This window comes from Monomorium pharaonis, chromosome 2 (genome assembly GCF_013373865.1).
Source record: "Monomorium pharaonis isolate MP-MQ-018 chromosome 2, ASM1337386v2, whole genome shotgun sequence".
NCBI lineage: Eukaryota > Metazoa > Arthropoda > Insecta > Hymenoptera > Formicidae > Monomorium > Monomorium pharaonis.
The window spans coordinates 11629149-11656845 of record NC_050468.1 but is presented as its reverse complement, the minus strand read 5'-3'; the positions used below and the strand labels follow the sequence as shown (position 1 = coordinate 11656845).

General features: G+C 34.9%; 2 protein-coding genes and 1 long non-coding RNA gene across 7 annotated transcripts in view; 1 reads left to right on the top strand and 2 right to left on the bottom strand.

Annotated features, from left to right (window-relative positions):
* Positions 1 to 146, bottom strand: part of LOC105836697 (N-acetylgalactosamine kinase) — a 68196-nt gene extending 68050 nt beyond the window's left edge. The window contains exon 1 of one of the 5 annotated variants that reach the window (XM_036282664.1): positions 12 to 146. The gene's annotated coding sequence lies outside the window, so the exon portion shown is untranslated. The remainder of the gene's footprint in view (positions 1 to 11) is intronic. The other 4 variants (XM_036282665.1, XM_036282666.1, XM_012680914.3 and 1 more) reach the window with 4 other exon arrangements.
* Positions 87 to 26087, top strand: LOC118644338. Its single transcript, XR_004962135.1, has 3 exons — positions 87 to 161; positions 25159 to 25431; positions 25981 to 26087. It is a non-coding gene; the product is annotated as an uncharacterized LOC118644338 (long non-coding RNA).
* Positions 11835 to 27697, bottom strand: part of LOC105838541 (homeobox protein Hox-A1) — a 31398-nt gene continuing 15535 nt past the window's right edge. Inside the window, exons 2-3 of the mRNA XM_028194481.2 lie at positions 20583 to 20746; positions 11835 to 13770 (exon numbers count right to left, since the gene is read on the bottom strand). Coding sequence (XP_028050282.1) covers positions 13528 to 13770; positions 20583 to 20746 — 407 coding nt within the window. The 3' untranslated portion in view covers positions 11835 to 13527. The remainder of the gene's footprint in view (positions 13771 to 20582; positions 20747 to 27697) is intronic.

Genomic DNA, 27697 nt, shown 5'->3' with positions numbered 1-27697 from the left:
CAGGGACGTACCTCGTTTTGCAGGAGTTTGCGATGGCCTACTGAATGAGGCGACGCGTTATCGCTGTTGATTAACCTTATCAACACGTGATGACGTATTTTTGCAGCGTATTCCGATTCGTGGACCACAACGTGTTACTTATCGATCTGTCATCTTACGAGGTACAACATGTCGTCGAATGAGTCGCTGTTGCATGTGTGTAGTTCGCCATACCGCCTATGGTTGGCGGGGTAGGCATGTGGCGCGTTATTTGAACACGTTAAGGGAATACTAAACTGCTCTGTTTTATCACTAATTTTTCGGACACCGAACTCTTTTTATTGATTGCATGGAATTGAAAATCCTTCTCCAAAATTAAAGTACAGATAGTAACGCGGTGCGCTGCGATCAATTTCATACGATAAACGAAAGAAAGTTAGAAAATTATAGTTTTATTATCGACTTCTGTAGTCGACTCGTGAAAACATTTGCTGCGTATAAAAGTTTTAGATTTTGCATGTATAAAATAAGCATGAGGCGCATTTGGCATTTCAGCGAAAAACAATATTGTGCTTTTAGAATAAGCCTAGGAACTTTAGAAAAAAAGTTTTTCGTGTTTAAGGGGATCCTATCTGTTTTACCGACAGAATTGTACAATTTGTTCCAATGTACAACTTTTTATTGCATTTACAGAATTAAAAATCCTCCACAATTAATTCTGGAAAAGGATTTCTAAATCTATAAAAGAAATACATACAAAATTTTGTTAATAACGTGCCCAAATGACTTTACTTTATCGACCTCGATCAAGTTTGACGAGCAGTTTAACATCCTCTTAAGGCATTTATTATAACTATGGACAAAAGATGTATTGTCATGTATCGTCATGTGTTATCTAAAAATGATCAATTCACATAGATAAGACAAAACACGACGAAAATATCACTTTGTGCAAACGGAAGTCCAGGCATTAATGAATAGCAGTGTATATGAAATTTTTATAGCGTATTTGATTTGTTGATTGGACCGAGTCAATGATTCTTTTCAGCTGCAAGAGAAGTAATGAACTGAATAAGAATCGAATACGCTATTTGCAAAGAGCTAGAAACTTGAGAACAATTATGACCATGATTTAACAAACAAATATAAAATTTAAATTAAAGCAGGCTAAAAAAGTAAAGAAATTATAGAAATATGTAAATACTGAACGCGCATGTAGAATTTTTTTAAAAATAATTATGTGATGTTCAAAAAAATTGATGAAAGAAAGATTTTGATTTATTGAATCTTTTAGAAGATTACATTTACTTTTAGAAGATTATATTTACATTTAATAGTTTTTTTACACACATACATTGACTACGTTTACACGATATCCTTAAACAAGTTTAATAATATCGATACTTCTAGAGTTGGCCAATCATAACCATTCCATTCTTCCGAGGCTGTAGTTGGTCAGTTTTATAATTCCGATGTTGTTAAACTCGACGTGTAAACCTAATTATTATTATGTGTATGTATATAACAATGTTTCTGTATGTCAATGTATGTTTCTATGTTATGTCTCAGGCCGGTATTCATAGTCGGATCTTATATTTAAGATCATCTTAAGTACTGTCTTAAGATGCCATCAACTAATCACAGAGCCGTATTAGCATCTTAAGACATTGCTTGAGACGATCTTTAAATAAGATTCGACTATGAATACCAGCCTCAGATGTTATATTACAATAATTCAAGTTTGGATAATTCAGTTTCTATTGAAGTTAGCAATAGGACCAACAGCCAGTATAATTCCAACAGCTCATAATATAACGTCAAATGATGTTAAAATAAATAACTAAAATGTAATTTTAATAATTATTCTGAAGCCATTTTTTACCTTTTTTGATATCATAATAATTTTTTGTTTTGCTTATACAGGGTGAGTTTTAATGGCTGTCCCAACTTTTTATCATGAGAGATAGAATTACCGACTGCAATCTTAGTACACACATGTACGACATATGTATGTGCAAATGCCGTACATGTGTACTAAGATTGCAGTCGGTAATGCCATCTCTCATGGTAAAAAGTTGAGACAGCCATTAAAACTCACCCTGTAGATAGGGATAAAATAATTTAAATTATTGTTGATTTTATTATTAGTTGATTTTATTATTAGCAAATGTTATCGATAATTGCTATTAAAAATAGCTTATTGAGCAAGATTATTTTGTGCAATCATTGAAAGTTATTATAATTTTTAAGTATGGGATGCTAAACCTGTCCTGTTTTATCGATTATTTTGATTATTTCCAATTTATTAATTTTTTAATTGTATTTACAGAATTAAAAATCCTTCTCCACAATTAAAGTATAGACAATAACATAATGCGCACGTAAGAATTTTATTCGAAAAACAAAAACATTTTAATTTGTAAATAAAATAAAAATTTTTTTTTCATTTTTTGTATAAAATTTTTATATGCGTATTATGTTACCGTCTATACTTTGATTGTGGAGAAGGATTTTTAATTTTGTAAATACAATTAAAAGATTAATGAATTAGAAATAATCAAAATAATTGGTAAAACAGGACAGCTTTAGCATCCCCTTAAATAAAATACTGACTCTTATGTTCTATCGATAAGGTAGAAATTCGAGTTATGTCTACGCAAGATAATCCTACTATTATTGTTATTTGTAATTGTTATTTGTAATTGTGTGTTTTTGTTTATATTTTAATTACAGAAAAGAATTTTTAATTCTGTAAAGACAATTAAAAAATTACTGAATTGGAAATAATCACATTAGTTGGTAAAACAGAACAACCCAAAAGCATCTTCTACATATATTTTTGGCGCCATTCTAGGATCCACCAAATAAAATCTTTTTTTAATCAGTCGACATAATAGCCATCCTGTAGGATCAATCAAATTTATAAAATGGTTTGACTATATCAATAAGACATGATTGAGTGCGTTTTAGTGAAATCAAATAGAATTTTTGGTTATTATAATGGCACTCGAGATTTTTTATAACTAAAACGTTTGATTGGCTTTACTATAATACCAATAATTCCTACAAAATTTTGAATTTGTCTGTTTTTAGATAAACTGATTGAATCTATTTTTAATTAATGTAACAAAACTCTTCAGTGAGTACAATACATGAACTTTATATTTTTGCTTATATAATTAAATATTTAATTAATATTTAACTCAATATTTTGTACCTATTATTAAACTTTTTCCAGTGTATACATACTCATACAATTTTGTTATTCCGTTAATTTTGTTTCTTTTGTGTGTTTTTACATTGATTCTTTTTGCCCCATATACTTAAATTTGCAAGAAATAAATGTTAAAAAATCAATTTTTTAGAAACTTGAAAATATATGTAATCTTTTAACTCGCTCACTATACAAGATTATCCGCTAGATAGAAAAAGGTAAACAGATAGATGGTTAGAGATGGATAGAGAGAAATTAAGAGATGGAGAGAATGCGCGTAAAATTACCCCTCTCTTTTTAAACCGAGTGGCAAGTGGTAACTTTAATTTTAAACGTGCAGTTTAAATTTATTACATCTTAAATTTATTACATACGTTCAAAATTATAAATATAATTTAGTTATTTATGAAAATAAATTAGTTTTTATTAAAAATTGTTCAGAAATTTAAGTTTTAAATTTAAAGTTTAGGAGTTCTTGTCTTCCTTCTTTCTCTCCTAAAAGAAATTACTCTACGTACTATATTTTTTATTCATAATAAGCAATATCATCCAACTAGATTCTTGATAATCTTGTAAGTTTTCCTGATACGACTATCGCGAGCAAAGTACCGCAGTCTCGGGAATTAGAAAACGCGTTTAAATCTCACTCGTGTAGCTTGCGCAATTTCGAAGAGAAAGGAGGAATACGTGTATTCCGAAAACGGCGTGGGTAACACAAAAGCGTTCCTTATATCATTCTCGGGATTAAATTGCGTTATCGGAGAAGATGGTAGGCAGTCAGCACACCATAATGTATGTTGCCCTCGAGGCTGAGTCGAACACGATCAGCCCCAGTGAAATGAACCGTTCAGAGAGTACTTCCCTGAATTTTTATGCGATCTGCCGCGCGCAGCCAATCCGAATTACTCTGACTTTGTTGGCGACGCTCGCTGCGGACGGATTTGAAATCACGAGAGACTTGTTAATTTGCCGCGCTGTTCTCGAGTATGTTCCAGAGCAAACGAATCTATCCTCGTATCTTTTTTTACGAAAGAAAAACATATATTCAAAATATATTGGATATATATATGTAAATCGATATACGTTTGATACATATGAGTGGCTAAATATCAAGGATCCCAAAGTCGCGACTTTTTATGTTCATGTCATCAAGTCGGTCGTGTCAAATAAATTGTACGGAACTTAAAATCAAAAATATTAGTTACGCGTTTACGATATTATGTTATCTTTATTATTTCTTCTCGCTCAAAAGAACACCGAAATATTGGAAGCCCCGAATGAGATACAATCACGATTGAAATGTGTCTCTGCATAACGTTGCAAAGCGGTTTCCGTATCGTTGAATTTGTAGCGCGAATCACGAGTCGATTTCATTAGCGTCGCATTTGGCGTGCACCCATCAAAATTGTAGCAGGCAGCAGGCAGGCAGCGGAAGCTTAAGAGAAACTGCCATCGCCATCGTACAAGCGGTGGTGAAAAGGGGAGTGGTTGGTGGTGAAATAGGAGCCGGCGGCTGCTGCTATGCTATGGTGGGAGAAACCGGGCCAGTAATCTCCGCTCACGGCTCCACTTCTGCGTAATTTATTACGACTTGCCGAGCATCCCGCAGGGTCGAATCCAACTTCGAATGGCCAAGCGCGCTTTCTCGCCAGCGAACCGGGAATTTATCGTAAAATACCAAATGAACCGTCGAGCGGAACAGTATTATGAATCAAGTACTTCGCACGCATCTCGAGGATTAAAAGGATTCGAAAAATTTGATTGCAAAAATACTTAACGCAAAAACTATATCATGTTGTGGTATCTTCTCACATCTTCGTACGAAGAGGAAAATTTAAAAATAATCAAATGTATCAAAGTAATCGAACAGAAGATATAGCATATATCAAATTTTACTTCTACTTTTGCAAATATAAAATGTGAAATTAGTGATGGTCCAAAAGATGATAGTTTTACATTATGTGAGGATTTATAAATTTTCTTGCCGTGCATTGAAAAATTTTCTATAATTTAGAAAACGTATTACATTTTCTGGATTGATAGAAAATGTATAATACACATTCTAAATTAGAGAAAATATCTTATTTAAAATAAATATTATTTATTTCTTACAAAACTTTTGCTTGATACTATTTGAAAAAATATTTCAATCTAGTAAATTGTTTTTCAGTGTGTGTCATTTTACATCGAAGCCTTAAGTTATATTCCGAAATCTCGCTTTTACATGATCATAAAACGTTTCGCGCGTTCCATCCGGGCTCTAGATAAAATTCCGCCCGGCGATATAAGAACCTCGGTGTGGTGCCCACGGAGGATGCATCCCTGGATGAACCGTATAGCACGTATTATACGAGGGTGAGGGTGATCAACAATGGCGGCACGACCTCAGGAGGCTCCTCCGTTCTCCGTTCCCTGTTCCCGACGCCATTTTACGTTGATTACGATGCGGTTAGCTCCTTCCAGCCTCTCGCAACCCCTCGAGTCCCTCACTCCACTCGGACTGCCTTCCTTCCTTCCACCCCGTCACCCCTGCCGTTCAACCTCTCCGGCACCTCCTCGCCTAATTCTATTCTCCTCCTCTCCTTCCGAGGCACTTACACACAATCGACTCGACCAACACAATCCATGCTTGCCGGTCACCGTACTTAACGTTGTGGTCCGTCCTGTGAGGTAAGAACAGCTCGGCAGCACGGATCAGCGACTGATCTATGAGTCTTTGTCATGTTTACCGAACCGCCGCGCCGGCTGGACATCTCGGCTTAGTCTCTTTCGCCCAGCGATATATCGCGCTATGAATGTCGTACACTCGTGTCGAATGTTGCTTCTATGTAACTCACGTAGGGAAACGGGTAGAAGAGTGAAATATAAATTTCAGACGGCTATGTGATTTTCTTTTTTATTTACATAATTATAAAAATACGTTGCATATATATATATATATATATATATATATATATACGATAGAATATGTTTGGAAATTTTAGAAAATGTCTAAAATTATTCTTTTACAAATTCGGACTCGATTTTTCCTTTTCTTTCGTTTAAAATGTTTTACGATATAAAAATGTGAAAACTCAGGGAAAAACAATTATAAGGAAAAAAATGTTTAATATGATACAGGTAATTTCTTGCTTTGTCAGCAGTCTCATTAAAAAACGACATGGACGAATTGCTCGGCACGTCCTTTTCAGCGCATAAAAATGTACATAATTTGCTCCACTAACGATGATCATAACAATTCCACATGACCTATGACTTTAATCCTAATATCCGCTTTTTATGATCTATCTTGTAATGGATAAGTTACCCCTTAGGAAGACAAAGTAGAAATGGCACTCGGGAAAATATGATGAAAGATATCTAGTAGAACTACAGCAGAAGCAATGAATTATATATCTTTGCGTTGGTTTTATGGAGCTGTCTACTTCCACGCCATTACACGCGTTCACTCATCCTTATTACATGGCTCATTAAAACTTACATTACTGAATTACTAATTATATGATGAATAATCTTATTTTATTCGAAGATAAAATAAATCAATGAAATAACTCGCGATCGCTCAATATATTGTTTTCTAAATACATATTTCATATTAATATATAATTCTCAAAATACTAAAGTTTTATAATTTTGTTGTCATTACTGGAGAAAGGACGCTGTTGCAGTGGTTAGGACGAATTGTTGATGAATCGTGCAGTCGTAGAAACTGGATATCTTCCTACCTCCGAATACACTGTAGTGGTGAGAATAAGAAGCTTGAAGAGGATAGAGAGGGATGACGTGGGCGAGTTGGATGAGACGACGACAACGACAACGACGTGAGGACAAAGAGGAGAAAGAGAGATCCGAAGAAACGGATGATGAGAATAAAGACGGATAGAGGTAGATGTAGAAATCAGAATAGAGGCAGATATAGGCATGTGTGGCGAAGGAAAGAGGAAGAGAATGGCGAACAAGGAAATGGAGAAAACGAGAGAAGAGGAGTAGATGTGCACGTAACGTGACGGACGTCGCCTGAAAGCTCGTCCGAGAAAGCGTCATGACGGCGTCGTCGTCGTTGGGGTTGATTGTCGCAGATCTTATTATCCCCACTTGTTCTAAGGAAGCTACGGCCGCAAGTTCGTACGTGTGCACGTGTACGTGCCCGTACACACAGGCTCGCGCACACGTGTGTATGTGTTGCGCGAGCAAAGGGTAGGTCGCTGAAGGAGGGTGGCATCCCTCTTCGCCCTCCCCCACTGGCCCCCCGCCAACCCCTTCAGCCCCAGGCTAACCTTGTTAGCGCTAATGACGGACTCTGCCGCGAGATGCGCGCGAGCCAAGGCAGGGACGTACATCTCGTGATCCTTGTAGGGTGTCCTAAGTTAAAGATGGTGGTATTTGACTTTTGAGATATTTTGTAATATTATTTTGCTGAAATTAAATTTCTTTTTTTTTCTCTCCGTTACAATAAAAAAATTTTAGAAGTTTAAATACTTAAATAGATTTATCTTGAAATTTTATCGAAGTTTGTTAAGTTTCCCTATACGAATTAAATATAATTATTATAAGTAAAGATATTTTGTATATAAAATATTAATGTAAATTATGGGAATTTAGAAAATGAAATAACTTGTATTATTAATATATTTTAGATTGTTACAGTAATTTTTTTATGTACAAAGAAATTATAATAAAAAAATTCAATTTAATGTTACGTTATAATTAGAATGCTTATGACATGCAAAATCTTGCAAAATCTGTATTTTATCTAATGGTGATTCCAATCCTATCACACATATAACATATTGATAAAGCAATAAATCCTTGCAAATCCTATTTTGTTATCAAACACATTTCACACACCAAAATTACCACAGATTGTTGGCAGCATCAAAGCTCACAGAATTCGTGCAGGCAGGACTTCATCGAAAGATTCTCTCTTAAAAAATCTCTAATTTGAGAGAAAAACAAAAAGAAAGAGAGAGAGAAAAAAGGGAGAGGCCGTGAAGGACTCTCGAAGCAACCCTCGACGGCCCCCAAAATCCATTAGACCGGAAAACGAGGTAGAATCGTAGAACGCAATGGCGTCTAGAAACAAACGACGGCCGATAGGAGTGAACAAGCAGTGAATCACCCAAGCACTTGTTTACCAAGAGAATCAGGGATTCAGGGATGCCGTTCTCCGACTCTTGGAATCCAGCCCCATCGCGCCCGTCCCCGTCCCCGGCCCCCTCCGCCACTCATCCATCGGCCCACCGCTCCCCACACCATCAACCTTGCCATCAGCTCACCACCGTCGTCGTATGGGATCTCCCGAAGGCGGATGGAGTGGCTCTTCGCATACGTAGACACGCGCCCGTATCTCGGAGCGTGTGAAAGAGAGACGGAGGTGGCGACAGAGCGAGGCGGAGCACACGAACGACAGAGAAGAAGGGCGCGGGTGGGTGGGAAAGTTACGTAGACACAGAGAAGCGGCACTAGAATCGCTAAATGTAATTCGGTTAAAAGGGTTTTAGCAATACAATGCATATAAACATGAGTGCCCCACCCTCGTCGTCGCCACGTCCTTCCGAATTGCCTCCCTTCCGCCTGCACGTTGTCTTCGAAATCCTCTCTCGCGACGACTCTCGACTTCCTTCTCGATGAGGACGAGCTTCCGTTACGAGATACGAGAGAAATCAGCTAACCGAGGTTTAACGTTTGCCAAATGAACGCCGGTGAGAACCTCGCTGTGAGATCTGGTGTTATAATTCCAAAATTGTACCTATTACTTAAAAGCTTTTAAAGAGTAGAATTTCTTTCAAACATTTTAATGTGTATACATAATTTATTTACAATTTGAATAAACTGTAATTTTGAAGAAATCAGATTCATCAAAAGGATGAAAGAATCATATGAGTTTTCTCTTATTCTCTCGCATATATGTATTATAATTAAGACACGTTGCACTTTTTTATTATTAAAGTGTTCAAAAGAAATTCTACTCTTCAAAAACTTTTGAAAATAGATTAAGCAATAATACAATTATTACACTGATAGAAAAATATATGATATTTACGACTGTAGTTGCATAATAAAATAATTATAGTTAAGAATATCATTTTTATAGTAATTATTACTATAATATTGGTAATAATAACTATAATTTACATTGTTGAATAACTATAAAATATGGTTGGGTCCCCAATGGACCATAAATTTATAGTTGGTTTAAACTATATTATAGTTCTCATAACCATAATATTAGTTTGTGCAACTTATAATATGGTTGCTATAACCAAAACGAAGATTTTTATACAGTTAGTTGTACCATAAAACGATCATTATAAACATTTACCATAAATATATAGTTATTATTACCAATATTATAGTAATAATGACTATAAAAATGATATTCCTAACTATAATTATTTTACTATGCAATTATAGTCGTAAATATTATGTATTTTTCTATCAGTATACTAAATTAAATAATATTGTCAATCATTATTATGTAATATTTTGAGTATTTATCTTAGTTTCATTTTGAGATGGCTCTCGGTTAATCAGAAATATTTCGTCATTTTTATATGCAAGGTTTGAAAGAATAATAAACCCACTTCCGGAGTTAAAGATTGATAATTTGCAACATTGGGCGTAACATAATAGATTCATCGATTTAGGCTCTCGCAAAATCACCGACACGTAAAAGTACTATGGCACATCGAGTTATCTCCGCTTCACATCAATCTACATCCGATATATTGGATGCGCGCGTAACTACGCGAAATGCGTTTTCCACTTGCAAATCTCCGCTCGCGCGAACAATCGCGGGGCACGCGCGGATAAATCCCCGCGCGCCGGAAAAAGGTAACACGCGGAGAGAACGCGAAACGAGATTGGCCGTTATGCTAATTCTCTCAGCGTCACGTTAGCCCGCCTTCGTGCTTTCTCGGGTCGGCGGCATATTCCTCGAAAAAAACTTTACGGCCATTTCCTTTTTCCGCCACACCGCGCCGTGGCGTAAACGGAGATGTGGCGCCATGCCAGAACGTTCTCGAGATCGACCTGCCCGTCCGTCCGGGCAATCCCGGATTTTTCCTCGCAAATAATCACGCCCGGCAAAACTCGCCCGAACTGCTCCCGTCACGGATTTTTCATCTAGTGAAAGATGAAGAAAGAAAGAAAAAATGAAATAGTATATGACAAACGAGGGTGAGGAAGAACCTGGCAATCGAATCAGTAATGGGAACGAGGAATCGACTGACGAGAATCTGCGCGGCAGCGAAATTACGAGGAAAATATACGTATAAGCATTCACAGTACAATTTTGATAATGTTTGGCCATCAAATTTATCTCGAACAATTTCTTCAATTTGTGAATATATAAAAATGTAGTAAAAATTATCTTGAATTTCTATAAAGAAACTTTATATATATTAATCTTTTTTTAACATTTTGACATATATTATATTGTCCTAGAAAATTTAATTTTCTGATTTTATATAATGATATGTTTGATAAAACAATGATAAAAATTATTCGTGTTATTTTTTCTTTCCCTCTTTTTTTCTTTTCTTTTCACATCCCTTCTTCACTGAATCTCTCAATTTATCGATGCATCCAGTGCCTTTGTTTTTTGCATGATAGCTTTCGAGCTCGGAAAAAGAGAATGGCAGCGCGGGGAACGCAGCAAGTAGTGACATCGATCCGCATTCGTCAAATACAATTTTATCTCCTTCTTGCGCCGTTTCGCCGAGTAATGACGTTTTCCGAATGAGCGACTCTTCGCCGCCGGATCCCGCGGAATGTCGCGGAATTCGTAACTGGGGATTAGCATGTCATAAATACTGATGGCGCGGCGCGACGCTACTCCTTCGGGTGCCTTTCGAAACACGCCATTCGGTTCTCCATCGAGTACCTACCAGTCAGACCCGTCCGGGGGTGGTTACCCGCTGGGGGACGAAGCTTCTCATTTACAAGCCATATACCAATCAGCGGCCATCATGCAAATAACATGAGACCCGACTCCCTCGCACATGCGGCTGAATACGAGCAGATCTGAACATTTATTGTTCGAAATGCAAAGTAAAATCTGATATTACGATCGTGTCGGATTTTTCGATTAATTTAGCATGCACAGTATTTGATTTGACTTGATTTTTATCGCGAGAATAAGAAAAATTTTATTGTGAAATATAATATCTCTATATTAAATTTTATATAATATTAAAATAAACTATTTTTTAACAATTTTTGAATAAATGTATGCTAAATAATGCATCAAACAATAATAATATACGATATACATATACTTAGAAAAACAGATGTACATATAATAAAAAATTTTATAAGTAATGTGATATACTTATGCAAAAATAAGATGTAACTAATATAAGAAAAAACTTATTTCTAATTTAATTGACTAATTATTGTCGTCAAAAAGCTGACAATAATTTTTCTAAAAGTCGAGAAGCGAATCGATTTCTAAGAGAAATTACGTGATTTTAGTACAAGTAATTAATATTTCTAAATTGAATGTCTTTTTAAATAAATAATATATCTGCATATTTTTTTAAAAACAAATAAATATCTATTTAAATTTACTATAATGTGTTGAAAATAAATTATTAAAAGAGAAAATGATATTTTATTGGGGAAAGAAGGACGCAGCGAGTTTGCTCGATTTCATAATTTATTTAGGAACTTCTCGCGATATTATAATACCGTGTATCTGCATCGCATTCACTAACTTAGAACCTAAGCGGATAATATTTACACTCACATCATATGCCATAAATACATGCTTCTCGCTCGCACGCGCACTTGTACGGGACAGTACTGGAGTACGTAACGCCTGTACCCTCTGAACAGGAACGATGCTACCATCCTGTTTTCTCTTTACACCATTTATATTAACAGCGTCGCGATTTCAGCGTCTGCCTGGCATCTCTTCTATCTTACAAGCCGAGCGAACACAGAATAAATAATCTCTAGGATGTCTATATACACGATGAATTCAGATTAAATGGTATCCACCTCGAGACTTCATAGATCTTTCCTGAGGATAGATCTTTGATGTCACTTATCGTTAAATCGCACGATCGTGGCATGTATATTTTCCAGTCGTTATGCTTGAAACGCGATTTAATGCGTCCGCCTTCTCTCCGCAGGCAATAAAAAGATAATTCTATTATAAAACTAATACCCCATTGGTTTGAGCAAAACGCTTTTCTAAGATCAGCAGAGACGCCCGTGTATCTATAAATAATCGTGATCAACAAAAGAAGGTATTATTAACGATCGTGTTTGTGAATATCGTCTCATATTATTTACATCAGAATTTTGATATTATAAATGATAGAGGTGGGATACACAGAGTGTCTAATAAACATTGACACAACTCTCATGGATAAGTAGAGCTGACTAAACTGAACAAAAAGGTTTTCTTTTTCAGAAAAATTTATTTTGTGATTTTTGCAACGGTTAACGAGAAATTATTTTATTAAGATCTGCAATTTGCTCTACCCATCGATGAGCGTTATGTTAATTAACAGACTCTGTATGCATAAGAGATCGATTGTTTTTGGTAGAAATCTGTGTTTAAGGCTCCTGCTGGTTCAATTATCAAGTTCGCGTTGACAGTGGTGACTTAATTCAAAGCAGTAAAAAAAAAGAATCATATATCGACACAAAAGATACATACATCTAAATTCAATATACAGTCGGTCTCAAAAAAGTTGTAATATTATTTATCGAAATGGATTCTGAAATGCAACCTTACGTTCAACTGTTTTATGCAGAGTTGTGTTTCAAAATTCATTGAAAAATAAAGTTCAATTTTTCTACGATTCACTGTACGTGTAAAAAATGACATGACAAAAAATTTAAATTATTCTTGCAACGTACAACGTCATTTATTTTTCATTTTAGTGCGATGTTTTTATATTTAAAAATATACAAAAAAATTAATTGTCGTAGTGTTAAAATGTATCAAAAATTTCTATTTTGTTGTAATTTTATATGTAAAAACAAATATTTACTTTAATTCGGCAGCTGTCAAACGCTGTGTTTTTGTCTTTGATTAGGCACATTTAAATTCAATATACATAAGTTTGCTGATGATTCGAGTAAAAAAAGAAAGATTTTAATACATTTTACAAGTCTGCTAGTGATTGAAAATGGTATTTTTTGGAAAACATTTTTTAATGTACGTTGCAAGAATTTTCATGATGTATTTTCTAACCTACGGTGTTATTAATCCAAGATAACAGTTGCTACTGAACTGCAAATGAACAGGAGCCTTAATAATAAGTAAAAATTCATCGAAACGGTCCCCCAAGAGTTAAAGCGCCTTCGTTGCTTTTTTTTTAAACCACATAAGGACGATACAAAGGTTCCTGGAGATCCGTTCCAGTTCTCTGACTTTCTTGAAGCGTCCCTCTAGGTTCCTCCGGTGTTCCGGGTGCATTCACGCTGACATCACTTCCAGTATCCCTCTCGGCGCTTCTCGCGCTTCCGGCTTCCTCTACTTTTCCACTCGTACGAGCTTCCTGTTGTGCTTTCTTACTGCGCTTCCATTTCATTCGGCGATTTTGAAACCAGATCTTTACCTATAATAAAAGTGTATCATGTAATTCGCGGCGCATTGATACCGCGTAAATTTATCAAGATTATTTTATAAAGATTTTGTAATGCGAATAAGGCTTAAAAGAATTAGCGATAAGCAATTTCGGGGAACTATCGACTATCGCGCGTAAGATTGTTAGATATCTCAGCACGTTATATTTATCTCTTATTTAATTTTAGTTAATTATAAAATATTATATTCGTGGAAAAAAATTTGTCACAACCGTTCGAATTTATTCGAATTATATTACAGGTATGATATAATATATGTGTTTAATATTATTTAAAACACAAAGTAAAGAGAGAGAAGATAAGCTGTCAATTTATTTATTTTAATATTATGTGATGTAAATATATATATATATATATATATATATATATATATATATATATATAAAATTACACTTACAATTGAAAAGATAAAATTATTTTTGGCATTTATTGTATTAATTGTAATGCAATTATTTTTCAGTTTATCAAATTATTCTATCGCAAGCAATCATTAATTTTTATTTTATATAATCGAATGTCGGCCATTCTACTATCAATCATATCAAAAATGAAACGTTAATCTTTCCGCAAGGTTTTCCTTTGGACATTGAATCGATTTGTCATAATAATGACGATTTCTACTTCAAATTGTCTGTGCTCTAGAAATTAAACGATAAACGCTCATTTGTGAATATGTCCGCAAGTTAAAAAATTTTCTAGTTTGATCTCGATTTCGATGAGAGCAAAGGCGCCAATTACAAGTGAACTGAGTTGCCGGTCCCGACTGTGTTCGATCCGCGCCCGATTTAATTTGGCGAATGCGTACTCCATAAGCGCGGGCAACATCACATGAGCCACCCCGCGAGACGCCGTAAATCAGGTAGACAGATACAGGGACTCGATTTTTCCTCCCCAATCGTAAGAAAACGATGTAAATCTTTCGGACAACATATCATGCGCCCGGGCGAATCCCCTCCAGACACACCAACCGTATTATATCTTTACCCTCCGTGTAGGAGCGCAGCTTTCTCGTACGAATACGAATGGGAGAATCTGTGAACGTTTCGCTGAATTCTCGCTAACCGAAAGATCTTGCGTCTGGCAAAATTATAATTTCAATTAGAATTCTAATCGCGTCACGGTAAAGCACACTGCATCAGCGATGATGTAATTTCTCAATTTTTTAATCTTTCAATGATTTGTTTTCTAATTCTAAATCTAATTACAATTATATAATCTTGTGACATGCAAGGGTACAAGATCCTTTGAGAAACAAGAATTCAACAGAACGTTATTTTTTGAAAATATCTTTATAAATTGAAATTTTAGAGACATAACAAAACTTGAATTTATATGAGAAAAAAAATTAATTAAACATTGTAATATAATCTTTGAAGATTAAAAATGTTTGCGATAAAAATATTAATTCTTTTAAAATATAGGATTGTACATTACGAAAAACGCAGCGGGTGCCATCGATTTCCAATCAGCTGATCGGATGATTTGATAGACGAAATGTTACGACAGGGACTTACGTAAATCATTCGAGTCTCGTTAACAAATAATTCGGAGCGCGAAGTAAACAAGCACGGGGGTTGAATTTGAGTGAAGAGAAAAGAGGAGGGAAAAGGCAGGCGCGAGAAGTTTGAAATTGTAGGTGCGAGCGAGTCAGTCGAAAAAAATGGATCGAAAGTGAGGGGAGGGGAAAGCGACGCCCGCGAAAATAAATATTTGTTATATCGCCGATAAACCGACGTGCGATAGAGAGCGAGCGAGCAAGTGAGCGAGTGAAGAACAGAGGAAATAAATCGCGCTGTAAATTATCTCGTGAGCCGAAATTAATCGACATCTTGTACATGGAAAACCGAATGACGGTGAATCATAGGATTCCAAGAGCGTTCTATCTATGACACAATCTCAATTGCAATTGTGCTAATTGCCGAAGATATTTTTCTCGCTGATGATCATTAATGTGTGAATCTTATAGCGATTACGATCACAGTTTCGTGGCAGTTGAATTGCGAATGTCTGACTTCAATTAATTTAACGAGCAGATGGATATCGTTGTTATAATTGTCGCAATCACATCGCAAGTCGTACATCAAATCGATTTGGTAAGAATTCAACATTGTTAAATATTAAATAATCAATTTAAATCAATTTCTTCAGTTAAATAATATTTTGTTATTTTTAACTTTTGTGTGTGTTAAAATTTATTATTTTAACAGGAAACATGTAATAAAAAAAATAACCTTATTTAATCAATTCATTTTTATGATTGAATTGCTTAATTTCAAGGTAAGCAGAATATTAAGTTAGCTTGCACCTAGTAAATAATAAATTAAATTTAATTAAAATTTAACATTTTTTTAAATTAAATTCTATAACTCCGTTATTTTAGTTAAATTAAAATTAAGTAGGAACAAAGACAATTATCTATAGAAATGGTAAAAAATAAGCTGAGTATAATTGACACTACGAATTCAATAAAAAGCGAAATAACCGTATAAAAAACATGCAAGAGCACATTATGAAAAATGTACTTGACTCTTTAGACGTTGCATCTTATTATTAAACAATTTTATTTTTAAAGTATTACTGATTTTATTTAAAAATATCTTGTAAATTAAGAGTTCATATTTTTTTATTTTTTTCTCTTGCCTAGTCTCTTTGATAAGAAGCACTACATTTCGATTATCAATGCTACACTTTTACTTTTAGTTTTTAAATAAAGTAAATTGCATAGATCCCGCGAATTTATCAATATCAAGAACTCAAAAATATAATAAGAACAAGATGATATTAGAAAGAAATTATTGGAAAAATTACTAGAATCTCTTGATACACTTTCAATGATGACCTTTTAACTAAATTATTCAAGATTATTTCTAAATCATTGTTATATTAGGAATTTATTGTAAGAAATTACTATTAAAACTGTATGAATAAAAGATTGTAATAATTTTTCTTAAAATGTTATCTACTTGATATCATCTTAATCTTATAATTTTTTACACTACTTGAGTATAAAAAGCATATAGAAAGTGAATATTGCAAATATGCAACACAATAATTTTATATTAACAATTTTGACATAACGCTTATATGTAATAATTTTTATGCAATGTTTCGATTTCTCTAAAGAAATGTTTAATTTGATAATGGCAAAAATTGTAACGTAATTTATTAGGTGCTGCACAGTTTTCGGGGTGCTACACCCTTTCTAAATAAACGTTCCTCGTCGGGCATCGCGACGCGTTTCGTCGTGATGCTCGCGCTTGGACGGTAAATCGCCGATAATCGCGTTTCTGCAAGCGCCGGAACTCAGACGTGAAATGGGTAACAGGCCCGGGAAAGGCGAAGGACGAGGAAGGCCGAGGAGTGGAGGCGAGGCGCGAGGCGGAATCGGTAAAATATCGAAACAAATCAGCGACTGAGCCCGCCATAACTCAGACTTTCACGTCTGTTTGCCGAGCGATCCGTCAGGGCTCGTAAGCTTCGGAGTTATGTTTAAGTTGTTGAACTATGCGAGAGAGGATTCGCGTGCACACGGCGTCGGATGGAGGAAGGGCGGGCCGGATTATTCGAAGGGATTTTCTCTCTTTCGAGGGTCTTCTTTTTCCCCTCCCGTGCTTGCGCTCCCGTGACCTCGCGAATTTCCATTTTCGCGCTATTTACCGGTCGACGTCGCTCAACTTCTCGTCGGGCGACTTCCGATTCCAACTTAACGCCAACTCGACTCTAACTCCTGCCCTCCACCTCTCATACCTCGAGGAATTATCGATTTGATTTCTTAACGATTTCCGCGAGCTATTCCGTATCAATCGGATATGTAATTATGCAAAGGTACCTTTTTATCTCTCGAGAGGGATAATAGATTTAATGTATAGAACAGTTTCTTGTTTTTTACTTTTCATATTTTTGCACACACATAGAAATATTCTTTAAAAAAAAGATTACTTAATTTACTTTTTCTTTGTAAAATAACAACTATCTTTAAAATATTTTCTTAATAGTTTTAAAATATACAGAAAAATTATTAATACCGATATAAAGGTTTTAAAGCAACACCTTTATATTTCTTGAAAATCAAACATTGTATTTTATTAATACTTAAAGAAATATAATCTACTTATGTATATGTATAATTAAACAAATAGAAATTTATAATTCATATATTTGTGACTTTTTTTCTATATAAAATTTGTTAAAAACAAATTCTTTAAAAACAAAAATAAAATTTGTACAACTTTTTCTTGCAAATTAGATAGTTGAGATCTATATGTACAAGTACTGGGTGTCTGTATATCTGTATGTTCACGATTATTTTCGTTATTTGATGTCCGATCTTCATGCAACTGGTCTCATTTTGTTCCAAATTTCTTCCGGATTGAAATTAGGGATTTGTCATTTTCATATACAGGGTTTTTCAAAAATTTTCTTTAAAATGATTAGTAACAGATATGCGTTTGTCTGTATGACCGCGAACTACATCGTCGTATGTGACCATGTATCTGAAAAGCAGTTCAGATACTGTGTTTTGTATCTAGATACAGATACAAATACTCTAATTCAAATGTATCTCAGATAACCGGTATCTCAGATACAGGTTCAGATACACAAAATGTATCTCTATACATGTATCTAGATACATGTATAGAGATACTACCCAACACTGTGTATTATAAGTACGCATGTTTGTTAGTCTGTATCTCCACGAATTACTCACACGGGCGTGTATTTTTGGTTAAAAATTGTAAAATTTGGAGACCAGATGCAATTGGATGGGCATAGAAATGATTAGGCTGACATTTCTGTGTTATAGATTCAAAAACTAATTATGCATACATTCACATGTGCAACTTAATGGTGATTAGATTTGAAAATTTAAATCTTCAGAGAGAGTCTATTCAATTGAATTCTGTGACATGGCTTAAAAAATAAAATGAGTTATAAATACGTGAATAAATGAATAAATCAATTTAAATATAAATTGATAATTTCATATATTGCATGTTATTTTGACACAGTTTAAATGTTTTATTATAATAAATAAATTTTAGATTTAGAAGAAGGTTTAACTAGAATGGTAGAGAGTAATAGATGTTCAGAAAAAGAAAATGAAAAACATTTCAATCATGTATTAAGCGGTTTTTCGAAATATAGGTTGTTTTAAAAAAGGATTTTTTCCAAAAACGACTGTTATCATTTCTGAAACACCTTGTATTTTTGTGCAAGTATTTTTGGTCCGCGAACATACAGACATACAGACTTGGTGTGTGTGTGTGTGTGTGTGTGTGTGTGTGTGTGTGTGTGTGTGTGTGTGTGTGTGTGTGTGTGTGTGTGTGTGTGTGTGTGTGTGTGTGTGTGTGTGTGTGTGTGTGTGTGTGTGGTGTGCAGTAAGAGTTTTAGAGCCCGTGCGAAGCGCGGATAAAAATGTTAATAGTAAATATATTATTGATAACAGACCATTTTACATACTTATAGTATATTTATAACATCTTAAAATATTTTATTCATATTTTTCTTTTTCTTATTTTTCTCATAATGCAATTTTAAACATGCAAATAATTTATGTATTTTATGTGAATGGAAAAGAAAGAAAATGGAGCATTACTGCCTACTGTCATTTTGTTAGACGTTTATTTTTGCTTATTTTACAAAATATTTTACAAAATATTTTATAAAATGTTATTTCAAAATTGAAAATTATATTATAAAAACTGTCATTTAATAGAAAACACTTTTTATCTTTTGTATTTAAATACAATTGTTTCTAAAAATGTTTAGTTTTTAGATGAATATAATATTTCTATTAATTTAAATTTCTTTAGCTTATTTAAACTGCGCGTCGACAGGTTTCGTCAGATTTGCAACATTATAAAATTTTATCAAAAAAGTACAAATATTAATTATAATAAATAATCCAAAGTTTTGTTTTAATTTAATTTAATTAAAATATCAAATTATTAACATTAAAATGTATTTTAAATTTTGATGCTTATGATAAATTTATAAAATACTTGAAATAAATAATATGTATTTAATTTAAGTATCTTATATTAATATTTTATACTGTATGCAGTTTTGACTACAACTGATACAGCTGAGGAGCAAAGAAATTATAATAGATTTTATATCATTTCGTTATCCAATGCTTATCGTAATTTTATAGTAGATAAGCTGTCGGATAATAGTATATTATGTACAAGGGCGTAAAGTTGATCTTTTGTGCACGAGTGCAAAAAGTTGTTACGCCCGTGTTACGTATCATATTTGTATTTTTGTTACCCGTGCGTCGATGTGTGGTTCTTTGAGTGTCTTGGGTTCTTTTAAATTGACAAGTTAGCTAAGATTAGGTTCGCAAAAGCGACGAAACGTCTGTCAATTCTGCGAGAGTTACCATATGAGTGTCGCGAGAAGATGCGCATGCGAGTGCTCAAATAATTAAACGTGCTGAAAGTCATGGAATGTTTTTCGCCACGATTCACGCTATAGAAGACAAGAATTATTCAACAACGTTAAAATGCTAAAATAGGCAAATTTATCCACAAAAAAGTGACACGGAAGAGATCACTTTCGACGCACACGTAACAAAAAATTTATTTTCCTGTGTATTTTATCAAAGATCTCGAATTACACGTCATTCACAATTCGCATTTTTTCCTTCAGCTCAGATACTGAGTAATAAAAATTGCTAATCGCGTACTTATCATACAAGAAGTGATTCATAGACTCGGGCCGTTATTGAATTTGGGATATCGAGAAAGTTAATGCGCAAATCAACATTATTATCTCGATTTACCTGCGTTTCCGTAAGCATCAGCGACGTCGCGACCTCAAACCTCTTCGGTCTACTGAGGTACTTATTCTGTCGGAATTGCTTCTCCAATTCGAGAAGCTGCTGCGATGTAAAGGCGGTCCTGGGCCTTCTGGTTTTGCCTAACAATGCATGTTGTGCTGCGCAACCTATTACAAATAAAATTTTTTTTTTAAGATAAGAATTTGAAATTTATATGGGTAATATTATTATTAACTTGAATAGCAATGTTTGCAATAGTAATCCATAAATTAATAAATTCTATAATTAAGGTGTATGAAGTAAATGTATAAAAACTGCAAATTACATTTTTAATATTGAGTTGATTTTTGCATAACAAAAACATTCAATTAAAAATATTGATTAAATTTGTTTGTATCCGATAAAAGTCGCAAATTGAATGAACGCGATTTGCGAGTTCGGCAAAACAGTTTGGAGAACAAAAATGATTCATTATTGCGACTCGGGCGATCCAATAAAAATCATCGAATGCTAATGCAATTATCGCGAGTGTAAATCCCTATGGATTACGGGGGATGATTTGGGGTTAGACGATAGGGGCGGAAAGCCGCCCCTGCAATTAGCCCCGTGAATGACTCTTGGTCAGGGGAGAATCGCCGACTTATAACACCATAGGCGTAGGATATCGTGGAATCAGACAAAATGATCGTCGACGTAATCATGACAGTTGATTGGTGTGACAAAGATGCGTTTGCATTATACATTATATCATATAATGTAAACGTAAAAAGTGTCAACAATTTATTTAAAAACATGCTCCAAATATAATTATTTATTAATAATTAAAATGCAAAATCCACTTTTCTTAGTAATTGCTTTTTTAATTGCAATAAAGTTAAATTAATTTATTTAGTCATAACAATTTATTCATCATTCAAAACGTATCTAAACTTGAATATTGTTTAACAATTAAATGTAAAATCTACTGTCTTTAATAATTATTTTCTAAATTATTAATATCATAATTAAAATAAATTATTACTTTACTACTTTACTAAACTATGATTATCTTTTTAATAAAAGTAGAGTACTTGTAAACAAAGAGTCTAGAAATATAAATCAGTCTCAAAAATTTGAAAAAAGTTAAAGAAAATAATTTTAAGTCGTATGTTGGAAATAAAATCACTAAAATGCAATTTCAAACTTGTAATGTCTAGTTTATATCTTAAGGATTATTTCTTTGAACATTTCACAAGTGATTATTATGAACTTAGAAAAGATTTATCTCTTAAAATTCTTTATGAAACATTATAATCTACACGAAGTGAAAGAATTCCTTTCATCGCAAATTCTTAAAAAATATACACAATAGATTTCTTTCATATTTGTAAAAAGACTCAGAATTGATGACATATAAACAAATTCTTTTTCAACTCTTAAAAGAAGTTTTACAACAAGAATATGTGTAGAAAAAGAAATTTTTTATAAATCGAAAATTCAAAGAGAATTCTTTTTGGATTTTCTTTGCTAGATTAATCCAAAGTTTCAAATTTTGATCATGTACATACATGAGAGACGCCATTATTTTTGTCACCACGATACTATGCGGCATGTTTTTGTTGTTGATCGTGCACTATCTCCACGATTAGCAGTGGGACTTGCGTCACTGGCTTAAGCACGCTCGTAACTTAACTAGCAAGTGCGTGACCGGCTGTCAGTGTTTGTACACATGGCGGCGTTTAGTCGAGCGCGTTCGGATTACCGGTCGACGCGTGATTCACTAAGCTGCGTACGAGCAGGTACGCACGTTCTAGTTCTCCCTCAAAGAGAGACTCCGCGTATTTTGATATAGGGTCGCGCGATTTCACGCCCTGTACACAAATAAGCAGCAACTTCGGTATCTCGATGCCGCTATATTATTCGGGGCTTTACATATACAGCGGGACGCATGAATTGTGCCCTCGCGAATTTAACACACGCAGCATAAGTGTTAAGGAAAAGGATAAGAATGCTAAGAATACAAGAAATGAGAAATAGAAAAATATGCATAGGAGAAATATGTGATTAAATAAAATGTATAAATAATTTGGCGTGTAACTGAAAAACAATAATTGGACCCACAAATACCTTAGAGTTAATCCTAACACAATACATTAAATAATGTTAATTTCACTCATTATTGTAATTAAATATCTATTTACCGCGCAATTAAAAATTTTGTTTGGTTTAACAAAATTCGAATAAGATGATACAACTGATTTTATTAAATTTTTTTTGTCTACACACCATATTCAAAATTGATCTCACATTTATGAAGCATGTTGTTGTTTAATAATCGTTATGGATTTTAAAAAAATGTGCGCGGGATATTTTTGATTGTTCATGGGAGCTAGGGACACGCGCCTTCGCGCGTGAGGGATGAGAGACTACATTTGATAGCTGTTAGTATTTAGACTGTCGCACATTTATTGGATTATTTATCGTTGGACAAAGTGGAGTTTCGGTTCCCCCTCCCCTGCTGGGCACATATGGCCTGACCGATGATTTCCCTTCCCCGCTGATTCGTGACAATTATTATTTGCGCCATTGCGCTCCTCGCTTGTATCATGATTTATTTTTATGCCCTTTTTTTTCAATTTTACCGTCCGGACGCCGTCCGCGTACGCGGTATCTATTAGATTCTTTTGACATGCTCGCAGACGATATTATAAATTACCGAATTTTTTCACGTATAATAGTCTATCTGTCGTGCTTTGTTAATCTTCAAGATAAAGTTATTTTGCAGTTACTTAACTTTATTACGATTTTAGCACTCGATTACATCAATTCCTGTAATCACTTTTGGTCACTGTGATAAAAAGGAATCGAGATAAGGTTTGGGCATCTGTTTCTCTTCTAGTATTTCCTTGATGATTAATTTCAGACTGTAATGACAGTGAATCAGTATGGCAATTTTACCGTGATATATTATATTACTATTACCAAAAAGACGTTTAGTGACTTTGATACTTTCTTAAAGATATATTATAAAAACTTTTGAGAGAAAGGAAGAGCCAAAGCGAAGAGCTGGAGTATTAATTATATCAAAATTCTGAAAATACCTGCTGAATTTCACCGAAATCATAACATTTGAATTTGCTAAGAACTTAAAAACATAACGTGATCGAGTTCCGACATCTAAGGGTCACGTCCATTATCCTTTAAAAGTTTAAGAAGCGAGAAGAGTGGTCGGACAAATAGTCGTTATAAATTGTCGAACCCTTCGTCATCACCAAATTGGTCGTTTCGCGATAATTATTCATTGAGCCACCGACGTGGCATTAGTCGGCGTTACAAGCGCACCAAAGAAATTTGTTCGCTGCGATCGAGGGGGTTGGTAAGTGACATACGGTACGTACCCTTCATGGGGACGTCGCCGTTAACCATAGTGCTAACTAACTGCAAACAATTCCAAATAAATAAACGCAATGCGATGTGCCGTTTAATCATGAGGTCGATAAAAGTGATCAGAGACAAAATAATGCAACTGTGCTTATCATAGTAAATAATGTACCCAGTATCGATACGTTTATTAAAATTTAGCGATAAAGATTGTAGAAAAATTGAAAAATATATAGATATTATGAAAATAACCAAGGAATATTTAATGTGCAACGTTTCTTTCTTTTATCATTTTATCCGTCTCTAAAATTAAAATTAGACGGTTGCGTCATTTTACATAAATACCATTAGTTTTTATAAATAATTCTCACAATTAATTTCTGTATGTAATCCTTTACGATACATTTGCGCTTGAATTGGTCTAATTTCATTGACACGCGGAGAATGCGCCGTGTCCCGCTAAATTGATCATTTGGCACACTGCGCGTCGATCAGGATCGGAAAATGCGCAAACTGTGACAGATGTCGGTAAACATGAGAAGGGCGACTTTATCGAGTGGACAATCACCATTCGCGCTCTTATATCAAATAGGAAGACGGGAGGGGGCCTTTATCATGATAATTTAATTTATTTGGGGTCCCATCGGCCGTTTCATGCCGGGCCACCCTTAAATGGGTGCCGATCATCGCGGCGGTAAACACCACCTATTATCTGTACTTAAAGCGACCGCTCGCACTTTCTCTCTCTCTCTCTCTCTCTCTCTCTCTCTTTATCACGTTCTTTCTCCCTTCTATAGTTTACCCCGAAAAATTACACTTTTACCGGTCACATGAATATCGTTGCGTCGCAATGAGGAATAGGTGATGTGATCGTAGCGAATTTTGCTTCGTATCAAGAGATATAGAGATACAATAAATATAATTTTTAAGATATTTCTCTATTATAATTGCAATTTTAATAAAGGTTAATTTTTATTTTAATTATACTTTTAAATTAATTAAAAATTTGGAATTAATAAATAAAATGCATGACTGTAATACGCCTCATTTTATAATCTTTTTGTAATGCTTTGACTTTTGAGATACAAATTTAAAATTTTAAGAATAAGGGTTATTACGTTTTAAACAATTATTATAAAGTACTTGCGAAATTAATTATCCGCATGTAACTTTTCGTTTCGCCAAGCTGAGATCGGCTCTCGTGCGACTTTTTTTTTAGGGTCGGCGAATCGCACGGTATCTCGGACTAACGAGTAACTACCCTCGTTAACTCCCGGGCGAAAGGTACGCTTAATTAAAACTGATTACTCGATCCGAGCTCCCGCAGGAACTTCACCTTCGTTTTTGGTCCTTTTTGCGTCGCCGGGTGCGTAACCGAATGACCCGAATGCTTCACGTCGCGATGGAAAGGTATCGCAACAAATTTTCCGTGGTAACATAATTACACGAGGGCTATCCAAAAAATAACTCCCGCTTTCGCATAGTGAATGAGGTAAGCAGTTTAACACGGCACTGTGTTTGCGTAGAATGTAACGTAATTTAATACGCATCCAGCAGTAGTAGATTGAAATTCACATTACTGTTATTCACTCATCAACCTTTCAAATGTCTAGGGTAATTGAAAAATTGACTAGCTGTGAGATACGTTTTTTTTTTTTAATAAACCTACTTTGTGTTATTTGCTTTATCAAATCTTAACACGTACACTTATAGAATAGTTAAAAATAATAGAGAAGTATTTTTTATTGGCAATTTAAACATATTTAAGAGATGAAATCTGTCTTCAAAAATTAGCTTAAATTTTCGTTTTTTGGTTATAACTTTTGAATAAAGTGTAATGAATAATAGAACAATTTTTCAAATACATGTTTAAAATATATAGAATTTCAAAAGTTATCCACTATTAAAAATTTCTTGTATGATTAAAAACAAAAATTTAACCAACTTTTAAAGACTGATTTTAGCACTTAAACATGTGCGATTTCTGATAAAAAAGCATCTATTTTTCATTAATATTAATTTGTCTGTTATTTTTTTTCAGGTGAACATCTGAATTTCAATAAATACGGCGAGTAACACAAGATTGAAAAACAAGAAGAAATCCAGATATAATTCATATAAGATAAATAATTATTGTATTATTTAGAGATATTAATAAAAATGATTTCTGTAATAAAAATAATGTATTACAGAAAATCGATTTTTATGTTAATTTGCTTAATTTGCGAAAAAAGTTGCAAATAAAATTGTGCTAAAAAGATAAGATTTATTTCTTCACGCTTGAAATCTGATTTCGAGATAGATTCATCGTAATAAAAGTAATTTTTAAGAATAGCAAAAATGTGCTCTTAGATAAGATTCCTTCATGTCTTTTGTCATCGAATTAAAAATCCTATTTTAATTAAAGATCTTATCAACAGAAGTAGTATCTTTTTTGTCTGAAATAGTATGTTATCATCTTTTAGTAAGAGGTGCATCAATCCTGTCGTCGCTCGACTGTCACGAGTACATAGCTTTTGTGGACGCGGTTCTACGCCTACGTAGCAGCCGAAAATGGCCTCCCTCTAATGGGCAGCAATTACCCAATAGCGAATTGCAAATTGGAATTAGCGTCCTAAATCGGCGTGTATACCTCTAACTGTGCCGCTGTAACCCTCCGTCGCTCGGCTTGCACCGCGCGCGCTCGTCGTCTCGAAGGGGATGGAACAGGGGAAGACCGGAGGGGGTGTAGATAACGCGCGGGAGGAAGTGGTGGGAAGGCCAGCGAAGGGGTTGGTAACGACTTCGTCGGTGGTGCGTTCTCTCAGCTTTTGCTCCCGTGTCCGTGTTGTAGCCATGTCCGTCTGTGTATTTGCGTGTGTACGTATATAACTGTAGGTGTATGCGCGCGTACGGAAGAGCGTAATGGTGTGTTTATCTCTGTGTACGGGGAGGGTGTGTGGGATCACTGTGTGCCTCCGTGTGCACGGGGGGGTATCGCGTGCGCGTGTGTGCGTCGCCGGCAAGCCCCGCCCGCGGTCCCCCGGTACCCCCTTTGCCGTGTCCCGCCCCCCGAATTATCTGCCCCTCAGATCCGAGCTAAACGAATCTAGGCGAGTAACGTCGCTATCCGCCGTCTCGCCACCCCCTCGCCGTCCGGCGGCCACCCTCGACGTGCCGGGGATGATCGTAGATAGAAATGGAGCCGGACGCGAGCGCAAGCGAGAGAGGACGAAAGAAAGGAGACCGGGAATGAGTAAGAAAGGAAAGGAAGAGAAGGGCGGAAAAGTTGGGCAACTTTTATCAGGCTATTTTCCTTACCCGAAATGGTTGAATTTAATCCCAAACTCGGGCTCGCGAGCTCGCCACAAATCACGCCATAAACATCCGCGATGTTACTTCTTATTCTTGCCTCGCGCATCTCTACCGGATGCTCGCCTGATTCGCCATTTTCTTCCGCGTCTCCAAACACACACGCAAGTTTCCCGAATTGAGACGTCGCGTTAGATTGTTAGGAGTGTCGGGCGAATGCTGTCTTAACCCACGGCTAACAGAGTCGATTTTGAAAAGATATTAATTTCTAATTCTTACCCAGCGAGAAACGATAATGAATTCGACATCAATTCGACGTCGAATCGAAATGATGATTTCGATGTCGAATCGATGTCGATTCGATGTACTATTTCTCGTTGGGTAGAATCGATTCTGATGCCACGTAACTTTGTTTTGTAATTTAACTAATTTAAATCGATTTAAACTTCTTCTCCGATCGGCCTTTG